The sequence below is a fragment of the Centruroides vittatus genome, unplaced genomic scaffold (genome assembly GCF_030686945.1).
Source record: "Centruroides vittatus isolate TY-2023 unplaced genomic scaffold, ASM3068694v2 contig_914, whole genome shotgun sequence".
Taxonomy (NCBI): Eukaryota; Metazoa; Arthropoda; class Arachnida; order Scorpiones; family Buthidae; genus Centruroides; species Centruroides vittatus.
Genome location: NW_027122603.1, coordinates 1061413 through 1079638, shown reverse-complemented (window position 1 = coordinate 1079638; position 18226 = coordinate 1061413). Strand labels below are relative to the sequence as shown.

The 18226-nt window shown below is 30.0% G+C and overlaps 1 protein-coding gene across 3 annotated transcripts in view; it reads left to right on the top strand.

The window, feature by feature from the left end:
* The first annotated feature begins 604 nt into the window (after window positions 1–604).
* Window positions 605–18226, top strand: part of LOC136984347 (next to BRCA1 gene 1 protein-like) — a 70533-nt gene continuing 52911 nt past the window's right edge. Inside the window, exon 1 of one of the 3 annotated variants that reach the window (XM_067281294.1) lies at window positions 605–1016. In XM_067281294.1, the coding sequence (XP_067137395.1) occupies window positions 822–1016 (195 nt within the window). In that variant the 5' untranslated portion in view covers window positions 605–821. The remainder of the gene's footprint in view (window positions 1017–18226) is intronic. The other 2 variants (XM_067281295.1, XM_067281293.1) reach the window with 2 other exon arrangements.

Genomic DNA, 18226 nt, shown 5'->3' with positions numbered 1-18226 from the left:
AAAAATAAAACAATTTATAAGTGTAAAATTGTTTTTTAAATTAATTTTAAATAAACGTAATTTTGAACTCTATAAATATTGTACAGTACACTACTGTTCATTATGATTTCATCACGATTAAGAAATCATGGGTTTAAACTTCTAAATACTCTGTATATTTCACAATATTCAATAGCATGACGTGGAATTAATGCAATATATAACCGTATATATTGTATCATCTACACGTGACATTTAAGATTATAACAGCATTGTCATACGTTGTATAATTTAAACAAAACAATATTTTTCAGGTTAGGATCAATAGGAGTACCCATACATCCGGCACGTGGAAAAACAATTTTTGTATTTTCTAACCTAATAATACTTAAATTTTAAAAAGATTATTTCAATATATGAACAAACTAAACGAAAGATAATATTTTTATATAATTTAAAACATATAAAAGTTTAAAGATTCGACATTTAAAATTATAATTACATGACATCATGGAATATGACAGGGATGACGTAATTAGCTAAGATGTAAACAGTCGCATGTGATAATGCAATAACAATCCTCACAAGATATATTTTCATTTGATAAATTTAACAGATTAATATAGATACGTTAAATTAATTAATCGCTACATAACGATAACATCGCGAGTCTTTTAAAAAGTTTAAAATTACCGAAAAATACGGAACTATATTTTGAATGCGGAAGAAATCTACGAAACTGTAATGCGCCTGTTTGTTTTACGAAGTTTCAAAGCAGTAGTGATATAACGTTTATATTTGTTATATTTTAATTAAATGCTGGAAATTGTTTTAATGTTTGAATGATAAACGGTCTGATAAACAGTTTGTTAATTACTGCAAAGATGAAAATTTCTGCTGATATTATCGAAAGAGATAGTCGTCGCGAAGAAAATAATGTCGGTGAATTGACTATTACGTTCAAACCTAAATCAACCGTTTATAATTTACCTTTTCCTGATACAGCTTCAACTAATTGGAGAAATCTTAAGTTAGAGGTATGTAAAATCTATTGGAGTAGTTAAATTATATAATATTATTATTATGAAATCAGTTATATTTAACGTGTTGATTAATGTTTCCAGATGTGACAAGTCACAGTTATGCTACATAAATTCTTTATTTATTTTTAGATTTTTTATTATACGCGAAATTTCGTATAAGCTCTATCGCGCCCGTACATTTGCGTCGTTAACATCACAGGAAAAAAAGAATTGATTAAAAGTGTGAACTTTAACTACACTTATCAATAATGAAAGTTTTTTTGAGCGTATAGAATTATAATATTATATAATGATGTGGTTTCATGAAGGTTGATTTATAGTAAGAGTTTGCTGAAGGATTCTATTCTCATTGGAATAATGTCTCTTCAAACTTAACATTCGTTCTTGGCAAACAGAAGAAATTGTACTGTAAGGACGTCGAGATACCGATTAATATTCACAGTACTGTCAAAAGCACGTACTTGTTGAAGATGAGTGTCGTACTTTTTAAAGCATTTTTTAAAGGTGGCATTATGCTATTGGACATTTACTAGCCACTTGAATTTTATTTGGAATTTGTATGTTAATCCTGTTTCTCTGATAAAGTTTTTGTTATGAGCATATGCTGCTATGTCGCAGCATATGCTGATATGAAAAAGTCGCGTTTTTATTTAAATAAACAAACAAAGTAAATATGGTACGTTCTGGTTAATTGGGACTGATTTTTATTGGGACGTATATTGAAAGACAGACGAAAGGCATAAGACAAATTTACTTTGCTTATTTAGGACATCTTGCTGCTTTATCTGGATGCACGTGTGGCAAAGAGGAGTATGTGTTATTGGGCCAATGTTAAAAACAAAATTAGAAGAGTTAGCTACAAAGATGGATCGCGTGAATTTCGATGTTACGGATAGGTGATTATCGCAATGGAAACCCAGACGCAAAATAAAATTTTAAAAAGCGTGTGATGAAAAAACAGTGCTGGCACTGAGTGCTGAAGAATGGAAATAAACTAACATGTAAGTTGCCTGAATTGCTGCAGAAATTTAGTCCTGATCAAATTTCCAATGCAGATAACAGTTCCTGAGTTATAAACGTGAAGACCTGTTGGGCTCAAAAAAAGCAATGGATTACGTTACTGTACTGTGCTGCTGCATTATATCAGGAAGTGTTAAATGGCAGATATTAGTCATTGAATGCATGCTAAGCCTCAGTACTTTAAAGGTCTTAGAATGGACTGTTTACCAGTTGAGTAATATACCAAATGCATGGATGACTTTGAATTTCTGAAATGGCTTATAAATTGGAATTCAAAACTGCAGAAAAAGTCAAGAACAAATAATAATGACCATACAAATAATTTTGGGTCAGTTTAAAGTCTTTATCCTTTTTTAAGATTTCAACCAGATACAGATGATTTACAACATGAAGATACAAACAGTTCTTAGTTAAAAATCAATGATATGATATTAAAAAAACACAAATACACTATACATTTGATGCCAACCTTTTCTTTGAGGATCCAACGTCAACGACCACGTGGTTGGAATCTTAAAAAAGGATAAAGACTTTAACTGACCCAAAATTATTTGTATGGTCATTATTCTTCTTTAGGTGTCTTCTCCTGTCAGGAGGACAGGACATACCACCATGATCTATCTTGACAACCATTTCACGCCACCATGATCTATCTTGTGCTTCTCTTGAGCACTCTTCATACGTTAAGTATGTCCAATTCCTGATGTTGTTGAACCAGTTCATTCTTGGCCTACCCCTACCTCTTTGCCCTTCAATCATTCCCTCTAGTAATAGTTTTGTAGGCTTTGGTGTCGCAGTACATGCTCACTTTTCTTTTCCTTACTACTTCTAGTAAGGTTCTTTTCTGATTTGCAATTGCCAGAATATGTTCATTTGTTCTTCTTGCCTTCCAAGAAACTCTCAGCATTCTTTGAATCATCCACATTTCAAATGCCTTTAATTTCTTTTCATTATTTGTATTCGTTGTCCAACTCTCTGCTTCATGAAGCAGGGTTGACCAAACATAACATTTTGCCAACCTAACTCTTGTTTGTATACTAATCTCCCTTGAAGTGAACACTTGTTTCATGTTTGTAAATGCAGTCTTTGCAATTCCAATCCTTCTTCCAATTTCCTTATCATTCCTTCCATCATCTGTAATGATATGTCCCAGATAGACATAACTTTTGATCCGCTCCAGTTCATTGTCTCCGATTTTAATATTAACTTTTGGAGTTTCTTTCTCATTGGAAATGACCTTAGTTTTGGTCTTTTTGCAGTTCAATGTTAGCCCAAATTGATTGCTCAATTGTGAAATTTTCTCTATCACCATCATTAGATCCCCTTCATTTTCTGCTAATAGTACAGTGTCATCAGCATACCTAAGATTATTGAAATTTCTGCTCCCTATGTTTACTCCTTTTAGATCTTTCACCTGACTGAAAATCTTTCTGTATAAAGATTGAACAAAATTGGAGACAGCACACAACTCCTTTTTGAATTGGGAAGCTTTGTGAAAATTCTTTGCCAATCTTATTGCAGCTCTGTCCCCAGTATAAATTGGTAAGTAATCTGACATCCTTTCCATCCATACCATTTTCTAATAGACATTTAATAAGGATGGTCATCATTATTTGAAAGTAAATTAATCCTTGGGACTTTATAATTCATGTAAACAGTTCTGTTACTCTTGGAAAATTCTGCTGCTCATCTTCATGTAGTGTGTTAGAAAAATGTTCTTGCTAATACCACATCTTTGATACAACCAATGGATATGGGAGTCATAAAAAATTTGAAAACATTATATTGCAGAAGGCTGATAAAATAATCCTTGAAGCAATTGAAGAAAATATCTTGATATCATCTACAAAAGCAGATGAAAATAGTTCCAAGGTTGCTTTGTTTACAAGCAATACAATATGCCACTGGTAGTTAAAGAAAAACAAGCTGTAGCACAATTCAAAACTATTTTTCTCATTGTGGCTTTAGGTCTCCACTGCTAGTTTATTGATTATATAGTCCATTTTCAAAATTATAAACACACACAACTTTTTTCAATAACAAAAACATTAACAATAGTAATGTATTTATTACATTAGTATGTTGTTTACAACATCAATTTAAACATTTTCTGAAATTTTTAGAGCTATCTGACAAAAAACAAAAAAATCACAGATTTTCAATTTTTGATTGTTTCCCAAGTATAAACACAGGTCCATAAAAAATTATTTGTGATGTTTCAATATTTTATAGGTCCACCATTTGATTTAATTAATTCAAATAATCTGTCAGGCATACATTTTATTAGTTTTTGAAGCTGTTCTTGTTTAATATTTTTCCAATAATCCATGATAGCTAATTTAAGTGTATTTACAGTATTGTATTGTATGTTTTGGCTATAAACAAGATGACTCATAATGCTCCAAACATTTTCTATCGGGTTCATATCAGGGCTCCATGATGGCCAATCAATTACATTAATTTTTTTCAGCAAACCAATTTTTAGTTGACTTTGATACATGAATGGCAGCATTATCCTGTTGGAATTGCCAATTTTCTCACCCAATAAGTGATCCAAAAGATATTAAATTTTGATACAATAGTTCTTGATACTTTTCTGAATTTATTCTACCTTCTATAAATACAATGTCTGTTTTACCCCCATCCAAATCCTGCCCACACCATCAAAGAGCCCCCATCTTGCTGTCTGCTCATTTTGACTTCTTCGTTATCCTCAAATCATGCCAGTAGTGACTATAACTGTCAGGTCCATCCAAATTCCAATTTATTTTTTTATCTGAAACAACTGTTTGTTTCTACTGTTCTTTCCATGTCATCTTGTCTTTGACCCACTTTAATCTAGCTGTTTTGTGCAATTGTGTTAATTTTGATTTGGCAGCTATTTTTGTAAATTTGGCATTTTTATGATTATGCATACAACTTTATACAGTTGCTTGTGAAACTGCAGTTGGCAATGTTGATGCTGATTCTCTGACAGACAGCTTGTTGACTGTCAGTAGCCAAAATAGCTTTCTTTCATTTCTAGGTGTAAATAGTTTAGGCGTTCCACATAGCTTATTTCTGCCATAATTTTCATCCTGAGTTAACACATTTCTCATAGCACTTGTAGATTGATTTACAGCTGCTGAAATTTGTCTTAGAGATTGTCCTGCTCCTTTTAGTTGGTAAATTTCACGTATTTTTAACTCTGTTAATATTTTTCCATGACACATTGTTTTAAATCACAAAAAACTGTTTAAAATTGGTACCACGTTTGTAATAATGAGATGATCCTATCCTCTGGTAACAACTAATTAAACCAATAATTAATAAAAAAAATTATCATACTAATTTTATGCACCTGTGTTTATACTTTTGAAACAATCAAAAATTGAAAATCTGTGATAATTTTTTTTGTAATTGTCAGATAGCTCTAAAAATTTCAGAAAATGTTTAAATTGATGTTGTAAACAACATACTAATGTAATAAATACATTACTATTGTTAATGTTTTTGTTATTGAAAACGTTGGGTGTGTATATAATTTTGAAACGGACTGTATATATAAATATTCTTAATTGAAATAAATTAATCGGAGCAAAATTTCTAAAGTGCAAACGTTTTCGACGCCCCTCCTGGACTCTTCTTCAGGCATTCACTCAAAAAACCATTGAAAGCTAGTTCTTAAACTTTTGAAGTTCTTCAGAAGGTGTTCAATTTTGTATTCCTAATGCGCCTGCACTCCAAAACTTAATCAAACATCGTAAACCGTTATAAGATTCAAAATGCAAACTGTTTATAATTCAAATGTTTATAAACATGAATAAATAAATAAATAAAATAAAAATAAAATAAATTTAAATGTTATCGCCCATTAGGAATTGCCACGCTGTAGAAAGTGTCATTTTTTCCTTATAATTAATGCTTGTGGATCTGCACTCTGCTTTAAATATTTTCATTGCTTCTAATATCTTGAGGTGATCTTGATGTGGGGTGGTGAGAACAATACGTGCTCTGTCAAATTCGGCTGTGATGTCAGGGTCTGTCACATAAGTCAAAAGGGCTGTTGTACATTTATTGCATCATATGTCCGACTTATGCTCCTTCAATCGTATGTCTAAAGACTTTTTGGTTGCACCCACATAAACCATTTCTCTATCAAATCTGTCATCCTTTATGGGGATGCCTGGTAATGTATGCTACTTCGGACGGTCTTTTCCATACCTTAGTAGGCTATAAATGGTCTGACATCTCCTGTACACTACTTTGATCTCCCATTTCCTGGCAATGTCTGTATATATTGATTTCAAAATCAGGTTATATGTGATGGGGACTATCATCTTGTCATCTCCATTCTCCTTATTATGTCCTTCTGGAACAGACATTATAATCTGCTTATGTTTGTAGCTTTCACATAACTTATGTATATGTGGGTGTACCCAAACTCCCTTGCTATCTTTTCTATGTTTTTTATTTCCTGTGTTAACGCCTGTGCGGTGGAAGAATGTGTGTATGCTCTCATGACTAATGCTCTGAAAGATGCTATTTTATAAGAAAAGGGATCACATGATCGTATTGGAATGTATGTTGTGATTGCTGTTGGTTTTCTATACACTGGCAGTGTATAGAAAACCAACAGGAATTTATAGATCTACAGTTTTTGCAGTCCAATATACTTTTTCATAACATTTGAAACTTTAGATTATTTTTAGTATTTTGAACTGTAAAATCTCATGTGACATTGATCTTTATAAATATTTGTATCAATAATATTTCAATAAATCTTGATTTATGAAATATTAATTAAAAAATCCTCAAACATTAGAAGATATTCTTGTGGCTGTTGGCCATATTAATGTATATTTTGTATTTTATAAATTTATAAATTTAAGTTAGGTTTAAGATTTCGTTTGTTTCTCTTCCTTTCCTGTTGACAAAAAAAGACTTCCTTCTTAATCACTTTACTATCTAATTGTTTTACCACCTGATGGGGAGTGATGCCTCTGATGAAAAACAGCGTTGTTAAAAATAAGGTAATAAAAAACAGAGAGGGGAGGAAAAGAAGAAAGAAAGGTCGTGGAGCACGGGTTGTAAGTTGGAACTACATAGGAGAGAGGTTGAAGCTCGACGAGTGAGGTCGAGACGGAGAAGATCTAGTGTTAAAGTAGACAAAGAACTTCCTGATGAACTGCCAATCTTATTGGACAGATTTGAGTGGATTATCGACACAGTGAACGAGAGGTACCTATCGAAACAGATGATAAGAGGCATCAGTAACCCCGCCCAGCGTCACGGAGCACTCAGAGCAAAAATCCCGGGTATTTCCACCTTTCCCTTTTTTCTGTACCTATATTCTCTCTTTCTTCCATTCTTATAGTCTGTAAATAGGTTTAAGATAGATAAGGACCCCTTGTAATATTAGTAGTTTTAGTTTATGTATTCTGGACTTTGTAATTTCACCGCCTACACGTTGGGATCCAGTGTAAAAGAACCCTGTAGTGTAGCGAATAAAAGTATAGTTTTTTGTAAATTAACAAAGTGTGTTTGTTAATCCTCGTTTACCATTCGCTGTCGGTTATCACATTCTAAACACTTCATTTATTATTGAAACATTTTGAAATTGAATGATTAACTTATAATGTTAAAATTGAGCTCTTTTTCTCAAGTTTGAATTAGTTTTTTGATTTTAACTCTCTAGGAATGATAAGAAATATCTAAATGCTTGGGAAGTTTTTAATTAGTACTCCAGTAAAGTAATTTTATTTACTGATAGTTTTCATATCTTATTTTTTGCATCACAAAATTTTAATACATCTTTAACAAAACAATGTGGGAAAGTCTTGAGTTGTATTCTGAATATAATTGGTCAGAGTATGTCAGAACATGTTTTGAAGCATCCAGAGTGTCAAAAAAAGATTTTAGCTTCTTAGACAAGAATACGCACAATACTTCTGCACTTAATATAAACCTGTCAGAAGTACCATATTTGACACTATCAGAGTAGACTATAGTGTCAGAAGATAAAACAGAAATCAGAGCTCTCTCCAACCAAGTATTGCATTAATTAAACATAAGTAGTTGTCAGAATATTGAACAAAGGAAATGTGTTTCTTAAATATAACTGGTACTGAGAGGTATCATGTGTTATATCATACCAACAGCTCTTTTAAGAAACCATAAACTTGATTTTGTGACATCACTAATAGTAAACAATAAATTCTATAATTTACAGGTGTCATTTTTTAAAAATGTTGCAATTTTATTCCTTTTTATATTATAAAATTTTGTCTGTTTTTTCTCACAAATTTCTATTACTGTGTGTTGTTTGCTGTGTCCTATCATAAATATAATGTAGATTGTGCATATCAAAAGAAAAATTGCTTTGTATGAAATACTGACATTAATTGTTTCATGATCAGGAAGTTGTGTTTTAAGTATTTTTCCTCCTAGTATGAGTTTGTTAGTTATAGTTATTTTGTAATAGTTTTTCTTGTTTCTTACTTATAGTTATTTTGTGTTTTGGTGAGGTTTTTGGAAATTGGTTGAGGGTTTTGGATGCAATTTTCAATGCATTATAATTTTTTCTATTTAGAATAATGTAAAAAGGTTGTGATTAAAATTTTCTTGCATTATATCTGATTTTTAGGACCGTCCATAAATTACGTAAGGGCGATTTCAGCCATTCTAGACCCCCACCCACCCATGTAAGAAACTGTAATATTTTTTTTGATCCCTCCTTCCCTTCCCTATCTTACGTAATATTTAGGCATGATTTTATAGAAAGGTTTTAACAAAAAGTTTTTTTTTTATGAAACCCTAAAAACCTTAGGTCCAAAATATATAATTATTAACTATTTAATTGATATGTACTATTATTTATAAAAGATTTTATGTGAACAAATTTGAAAATAAAAAAATTTAATGAATTCGAATGAACAATTTATTTTAAGAACTTAATTTTTTAATTATTAACAATCTTTTTATTATTATCATCATTAATCAACGTCATAATATTCATTTTTATATTAATTTTAATTTTCACAAAAGAATGGAAAAAACTTTGCACGTGTAAACAGAAACGTCTTACAAATAAAACAAGAGAGAATAGAGAGAAACCACATTTGTTACCATATTGATTACATCTTGGCTAAGGCCAAGAAAATAAACTACACACTGCTAAAATGTGATAGGTGCACCTGGGACTAAATCATAAAGCTTGTAAAACTTGCTTGCTCTATATAATGGGGCAATACAATCAATGCTACTTTACGCGGCCTCTATCTGGAGTCATGTAACTAGTAAAAACTCAGTAGCAAGTAAATTACTCTCTTTTCAAAGACAGCTTGCCATCAGAATTTCAAAGTGCTGCAGAACTGTTTTTACTAATGCCTCTCTGATACTAGCAGAGCTCATTCCTTTGCCACTATGTATTGTATTGTTAGTAGGTTCTAACCTACTATATCAGAACTACAAACATCAAAGGCTCAACAACGGTCTCTACTCCTATCTACTGCTGTTCATATGCTACCACATTGCAATTACCCTACTATCTCTGATCATCACCTCGTAAACAAGGTTATCACCAGGATACATTTGGTGTCATCTGCTTCCTCCATGGATACAGACAAGGATGCAGACATTAATATCTACACAGATAGGTCCAAAAGCCCCCTTCATGTCGGCTCAAGTATCTGTATCTTTCTCCAAACTGACATATTTTACCCAAAATATGTTAGAAGATACGGATACCCCACACATACCTCTATCTATCAAGCTGAAGATGCTGACTACCAAGCTGTTCAGTGGGCCACTTCACTACCAAACAAAACTCTGTCTATCAACATTTACAGTGATTCTCAGTCTGTCCTAAAAGCTCTATTAAATCCCAATTGCAATAGCAATAAAATCACATATGTCCAGCATCATATTAAAAAGCTTGTAAATAAGATAACTTTTATATTTGTTCCTGGCCATACCGGCATACTAGGAAATGAAAAAGCCGACTTTGAGGCTAAGTCAGCTGCAAAGGACACAGACTGGACTAAATTCACATCCCTCTCACATAGCAGCCTTATTATGTTCAAAATATATGGAAGAAAAGGCTATAATTTCTAATTTCTAGTTTTACATTTTAGTTTTCACTAAAAGCCGAATACTAATTTTATGTTTACTTTGTATTGTGTATTTTGGTTTACGTATTCTTAGTGTTATACACCCACAGGAGTGGTTCATTTATTCTAATAATAACAAGAGAGAGAAACCACCACACAGCCTCTCTCCCCTGATAAAAAATGTGTAGAGCATGAGTCTGCTAGCATTATTATTATATCACGTCCCACGAGATGGCGTTAGTACAACGAGCGTTCTTAATAGAAACCGCCAAATTGAAGCCAAATTGAAAACTCCACCACTCAACGAGATCAAAAAATAAAAATAAGAATATTACGTGAGACGAGATCTATTAGCCCCTACCGCTGAGTAAGAAATCGTAAGAAATCTTTGACCCCCCACCCACCCCAAAATACCTTACGTAATTTATGGACGGTCCCTTACTGATATTAAGCAGGTCATTCCTATATTTTTTATTTTCTAGAAGAAGAATGTTAATTCTTACTGATAATAGTTATGAATCAATGTAATAACAAATTACAAAAGTATTTGATTCTTCTAAATAGTTAATGAACTTTTAATTAATTAATTGTGAAGAATGTCTAAACTATAAGTTTTCTAAACTTTCATTTTGTTAAAAGACTTACAACTTCATTAGAACTATTCACTTAAGATTCATTGTGTTTTGACATTTGAATGAATCTTAAATAAATGGTTCTTGTGCAGTTGGCAAGATTCTAGTCTTTTGGCAAGATGAAAGTATAGAAAACATCTAGTTTGAATATTCTTTATAATTAATTAAAATTATTCGAACTGCATATTAGTAATCTTTTATTTAATTATTTAGTGTGTGCATTTTATTAAGGTAGATATCTAAAAGATGTTTATTTTGAAAAAATACTGAGTAGAATTTTTAAATAAGATTTTCAAAGATAAGAAAAACATGAAACTGACTTTTTATGAAGAAGAGAAACAGGAAAAAAAGGAGGAAAAAACATCTTGAGCATGAATCTGCATTCTATAAATTTGTTAATACTGTATCTTAAACCTAAAGACTATAGAATTTAATCAAAAAATTGTCTGTTCATTTGATTCAGAAAAAAAAAATTACAAGATTGCACTAACACTGGAATTTATGCAATTGAAACTATTAGAATAGAGAAGAAAAAAATTTGAAGCATGATATAATTCTTAAATTCTTGTAAGAAAATGAAAGAAATATTAATATAAGAAAAAACCATCACTTTACAAATGCTATTTTTTTTCCCCCTCATTGCATAGAATACCAGTTGGTGAAATTGGATGGCTTTAGGTTGATTATACCCAAACCCCAAACAATAAAAGTTTGTAAGTTGATACAATAGAAGATTTAATTGTAAATAAGAAAACAAATACAGGAATTGTCTTATTTTAAATGGTAAAGCAAAGGTTAAAGAACTTGGATTCTAATTTTGGAAGTTTAAAATCTTTAAAAAGAACTTTACATAATTGTACTTTTAGTGTTAGATTATTTACATATATAATATTCAGTGTTTTGTTTTTGGGAGAGAAATTTTTAATATTTATCAACTTAAAATTTGATTGAATGTTTTTAAGCTAGTTTGAGGTAGAGGTAAATTATTATATGTCTGTTTAAACTTTTATTTTATTTTTAAGATTTAGAAAAATTTTATTTAAAAAGATTGTAAAGGTTTTTAAAATTATAATATACTGTATATATATTAATTATAATTTTAAAAACCTTTACAATTTTTTTAAATGAAATTTTTGATATTGATATTAAGAACAATATGTATATACTGTATATTATTGTTAATATCAATATTTGCATTTTTTCTTCTTTAGAATAAATGTATTCTAGTATTGATTTCTTTTGATTTTTGGAATTAAATTTATTTTGAAAGCATCAAAATGAATATTTTAGTGATGCCTTAAAAAACAAGGTTAATATATGATTTTAACTGAAAACATTTTTCTATGCTTTTTTATTTAGCTAGTTATTACAAATTACCAGTAAGAACTGTTGGCTGAAGAACAAGTTATGGAGAAAACACAGATTTAAGTTACTAGTTTGAATTTCAGAATAGTAATAATTAGAAAAAGGAAATTAGTATCAAAGAGAACAAACAATTAAATACAAATTTTTTATTATTAAATGTGGATCATTAATCTTACTTTTATTTCAAGAAGTCTTGTTCAAGAAATTGAAGAATAATCAATAAATTAATTACAATAATCAAGAAATATTTGCTTTTTTTCCCTTCACTACTAGGTGCATATAGTATGCACTACATAACTATAACAAGAAATATTCTTGAAATTTCTTGATTATACATAGATTGTGGAGTAATCTTTATTAAAAGTTTTTCTATTAAATGAGAATATTTACAATGTTTGTAGAAACTCGTCTCTACCCTCAAAATTAAGTCTTTTTTGCCTTTTTATAATACTTAATAATATAAAAGTTATTTTTAATAACATTTTATAACAGATGGTCCACATACAATTTTAACTTTGTGTTAATGTATTAGGTATTAATGTTTAAAAACAAGTTTTTTGTTTTTTTTTTGCCAGGAAAGTTATGCAACTTGTTACTGGATTTTTTAAACTTGTTTAAAAAATGAAAACTGTTTGGAGATGTTCTAAAACATGGACAAGGAGTTTTTAATTGTTCCTTTTTCTTCGTGAGAAGTTAGTACAACTAATTATAATCCAAATTATCTTCATTCCCATTAGTTTGTCTTTTTGTCTCTTTTCATCTTGTAGAAAGGTGAGTAGGTCAAAAATGTTTTTGGTCTATTAAAATTTATTGCTGAGTTATTATTGAGTTATTCATGGTATGCTGTTTATTTTATTCAGTTATGTATCGAGTTTCCGTGAGTTTCCGTAATTCTTATAATGTGTTTGGAATTTGTTACTCTAAATGTTGGCAACCGACTGGTCTATAGAATTTCCATACATTACAAAATATTTTGATGTTAGTTTATGCAACACTCTTATATTCTCAGTTAAGTTTTTTTACATATGAAGGGCTAAGTGCCAAAATGTGACTTGTTCAATTTCAATTATTTTGAGAAAAATCAGTTTTTTTTCCTCAAATTGATCAAATTTTGGTTAGGATAGTTGACTTGAAGCAAAATAAAAGAATTAGACAATTCAACATGATATTTGTGTTATAAGTTTTGCCAATAAAATTTTAATTAAAATTAAAATTTTTTTATATATAAATATATATTGTTTTGGAATTTATACTGGCTATATCTTATTTTGAAAATTTCCAGCATAAATTATTCAATAGTCTTTCTGACTAATTTGTAAATAAAACAAGTACAAAGTTTAAAGCAAAAAACTAAGCTAACGGTTATTTCACAATTTTTATTTGTTACGCATGTTTGATGCATTTTTACTATTAGCCACTTCCTTTTACAATTAATTTTTGTCTATAAAGATACAAATGTGATAATGTTTCTATCATATTTCCTTTATAGTGAAATTTTTTGTCAATGTATTTCTTGTGATAAACATTATTGTTCTTTACACTGTAAACTTTGAAATTTTGTTTTCTTTTAAATATTTGTGTCATTTATTTATGACATTTGATTCTTTCTTCAAATCATGTAAGTTTTTTTTTATAAATTTCTTGCTGCTTTTTTTTTTTAATTTTTCAAAATCAAAATACATATATATTAGTTTTTCTATGTTAGTGAATTGCATTTTAAAATTGTTTAAAAATATATAAATGTTCCAAATATTCAAATTTAAACTAAGATAAACTAATAATAAGCAAACAACTATCAGATGTGGTTTTGTAGCTAAACTAATTATTCAAATGTTCTTTATTTTAAATTTAGGTCCATCTTCTTTAGTATTTAAATTTAAACTTGTGTATAAAATGACAAACTGTTGTACTACTCTGTTAAGGAAGTCAGAGAATAAAGAAATCTTTATGAAACACTTTGAATTTCTCCATAATTGATTTTTTTTTTTTAAATTTTAAATATCAACATTATACTCTTATACAACATTATCAACATTATATCAATCTTATCAACATTATATCAGTTATACTCTTAATCTAATTTTACCCAACATAATGTTGGGCAAAATTAGATTAAGAGTATAACTGATTTTATGTATTAAACATATTCTGTATAAATAAAATAAATAAAAATATTTAATAAGATTTAAAAAATAGTTTAAAAATTAAACCAAAGTAAATGATGATAAACTAATTAAAAATCATAATACAATCATAATACAATCATTAAAAATCATAATACATATAAAATCATAACCAAGCATGTTTAGTTTTTGATTGTTTTGTAAAGTTTTGTTTTATATACATGTATTTATTTTTGTTTGTTTTTAATGATTTACAATTAAAGGAACTACAGTCAAACCTCGGGTTATGAACAAAATTTTGCATGCCATATTTGCTTTGGTTTATTTATGTATAATAACTCAGTTTCCAAACAAGCTGTTTGGCAGAGTCAACCAGCAATGGTCAACTTCCTATACTTCCTATGTTAAAGAAAGTCAATGGCCTGACCAATCAACAAAATGACTACCAATTCAGTAGTAGTGTTGAGATTTGCCTCATGTCATTAGACGTCACAACACAAACCATCAATGATGTTGTTTAAATTAGATTTCAATGTGCATAAGAGTAAGATACTACTACTGGTTTTTGATACACATCATAATTCAATTTAAATCAAATTAATAAAAAATCATGTTAATTGATATTTGAATAATATAAATGACATCCGTACATTTCAAAGCACCTTGTAGACACTAAGGAAAAGCCTTATAGTTGATGGTGATGCACTTGCGTACTATATTATGGTCTCTACATCTACAACTCAGCAGAAAGACCAGCTGGGTATGCAGCTTATGCCACAGCTTTTGCAGATTCAACATAGTAAGGAACATCTGATTTCTGGTACTCATTTTGTTAAGTAACTTGAATAAAAGTAATTGTAAAAGCCTTACTGTCCTTAAATTCTAATATTATTGTTAATTGTCTACTTGGACTTTACTTAGTAATAGGACTTTATATAATAAAGTCCTATTAATAAGTAAAGTCCAAGTAGACAATTAACAATAATAAATAAAAGATTGAATGTCACACCACAATTTTACTGACCAAGAGAAAAATTCACAAAAAAGGCATTAAAGAGCAATTAAAGAAATGTTTTTATTATCCTGTGAATGCTTTCAACTTTTGACATTTTTATTATCCTGTTGAAAGTGCTCGCAGGATAATAAAAACGTTTTCTTTAATTGTTCTTTAATGCCTTTTTTATGAATTTTTCTCTTGGTCAGTAAAATTGTTGGTGTGACATCCAATCTTTTATTTAAGTTACTTAACAAGATGAGTACCAGAAATCAGATGTTCTTTTCTATGTTGAATCTGCAAAAGCTGTGGCATAAGCTGGTCTTTCTGCTGAGGTGTAGAGGACATATAGTACCCAAGTGCATCACTATCAACTATAAAAATGACATCCAATAATTCATATTTAAAAGTGCTAATTCAAATTAAATAACAAAAATATATTATTATTTCTCATTAGTACATAATCAATGTTTGGCATTATATTTAACAGTATTAATTAAATGCGAGGCCTGTTAATGAACATCTTTTAGAAAAACATGGGTATCTGTAAGTCAGAAAAAAATTTAATCATCTTACAAAAATATTATTAATTACTTTTCTGAATTTTCAGGAAAAGTGAACAATAGCAAATTATTGTTTCCATAAATTATTCATTTAATTCTATTTTTTATTTTAAATTAAATCATAAACCACAGTGCTAGAGTCAAAGGAAATCTTACATTAAAGTAAATTGAAATCAAAACTAATTATGTCATTCGCATTAAATGGAAAATGTAAATTGTATGATTATTGTCACACCATGCTTCAGCCAATAGTGAACTGCATATCTTTAGTCATGTGATTTTCTTATAGTTGTCCATCTCTGTGTGTCTAATCTGTGAAGTTAGCAGCACAGTATCACTTACAGCAAACTGTTCTTTGACTTTCACAATTTTTCTTGCATTGTGCATTATTTCTTCTGTTTTCTTTTTATTCCATGAGCTGTCATGGGACCTAAGAAAACTAGTGAAAGCATTGAGGTGAAAAGGAAGAGTGAAAATAATAGAAATGAAGAAAGAAATCGTATGAAAGCATGAAAATGGCATTTGCATCTCAGATCTGGCTTTGCAATTCAACTTAAGTAAATCATCAATCTGTACTATTCTCAATAACAAGGAAGCAATAAAGGGTGCTAATGTTGAAAAGGAGTTGCTATGATCACCAAGCAAAGATTGCAGATCTTAGAAGAATTGAAAAAGTTCTTGATTTGAATCAACAAAATATAGTTGGTCAGTGACTGTATTTCAGAGACTTATTTGTGAGAAAGCAAAGCTTTTGCACCAAACTTTGCTCAGGTTTAAGTTCTGAGACTGATGTGTTTAAGGGTAGTTGAGGCTGGCTTGAAAAGTTTAAGAAGCAAAGTGTCATACACAGCATGGTTCAGCATGGAGTGGTCACAAGCACAAACAAAAAAGATGAAGAAAAGTTTGTGAAAGAATTTGGTACATATGTCACTGTCAAGGGTTTTATCCTCCCAGCAAGTGTTTAATTGTGATGAACTTGGAAAAAAATGCCAAATAGAACATACTTAACCCAGGTGGAAAAGGTTTGGCCTGGACACAAGCTAATGAAGGACAGACTAATTCTTGCTTTGTGGCAGTTTTAAGTGGCTAGTGGCAATTTTAAGGTGAAACCATTGCTTATTTATCATTCAGAGAACTGTCATGTTTTTAAAAGAAATAATGTTATGAAAAGCAAATTGTCTGTCATGTGGAGGGCTAACAGTAAGGCCTGTGTGACCAGACAGTTTTTCCTGTAATATGGCTATGAAGTTTATGCTCCTAGTGTGAGGAAATATCTTAATGAAGATAACTTGCCACTAAGTGCATGCTTTTGATGGACAATGCTCTTGCCCACCCCTCAGGAATGGAAGCCGAGTTACTGGAAGAGTTCAACTTTACCATGAAGTTTCTGCCTCCTGATACAACTCCACTGATTCAGCTGATGGATCAACCTGTCATTTCTACTTTTAAAAAGTATTACACCAAAGCACTTTTTTAAAGGTGTTTTGAGCTTACCTCTGACACAGAGTTAACTATCCACGACTTTTGGAAGAATCACTTCAATATCTTCCATTGCTTAGGTCTTATTGATAAGGCCTGGCAGCAAGTGACTTGCTGTACTTGCAAAGCCTACTAGAGTTGTTTTGGTTTGAGAACAAATCAGTTTCCAAACAACTTTTAGGAATAAATTAATTTTGTAAATCAAGGTTTAACTGTACTTTATTTTGTTTGATATAATGGAATATACAACAACTATTTATTTCTTAATTAATTTCATTTTTGTTGTTGATTTTTTTAACGCTGTTCATTTTCATAATTTATTGTATAAAATAGGCATAGCCAACAAGTTGATCATGATTTACCAGTCACAACATTATTTTTGGTTAATCATGGATAATATGATGTGTTTAAACATGAGAAACATTTATAATTTCTATGGGAATATATAATTCCATTTTTCCACCATAAAATTTTTTTAACTATCACTATGGGTTGTTAGCACTATGCTATATGAGACTGCATGAGAAACAAAGCACAAGAAAGTGGAATGTGCTCTTTGTGTCAATGTTTGTATCTAGTTTATGTTATTATTTTAGTAGTAGTTTTGTTGTACCCTAAACAATTGTACTTACCAGTATGTGTGCCAAAGAAAAGCAAAACTTATGAACTGTAAATGCGATGAAGGAAAATAAAATTTTGTTGTTATTAAATAATAAATGCTGCTGTTTAGTTTATGCTTTAGTATCTTTAACTAAAAGAGGTCCTGGAATATCAATTACTACACAGTAAATAAATATAACTGTTTTACAGCATAATTTTGTAAGAGTGGGTTAACAAACTCTAATAAAATAATATAAATTTGATGGTAGATCATTAGTAGTTTTGACTCATAAAAATCAATCATAACTTACTATTAATTGGCAAAGTCTGGTATAATG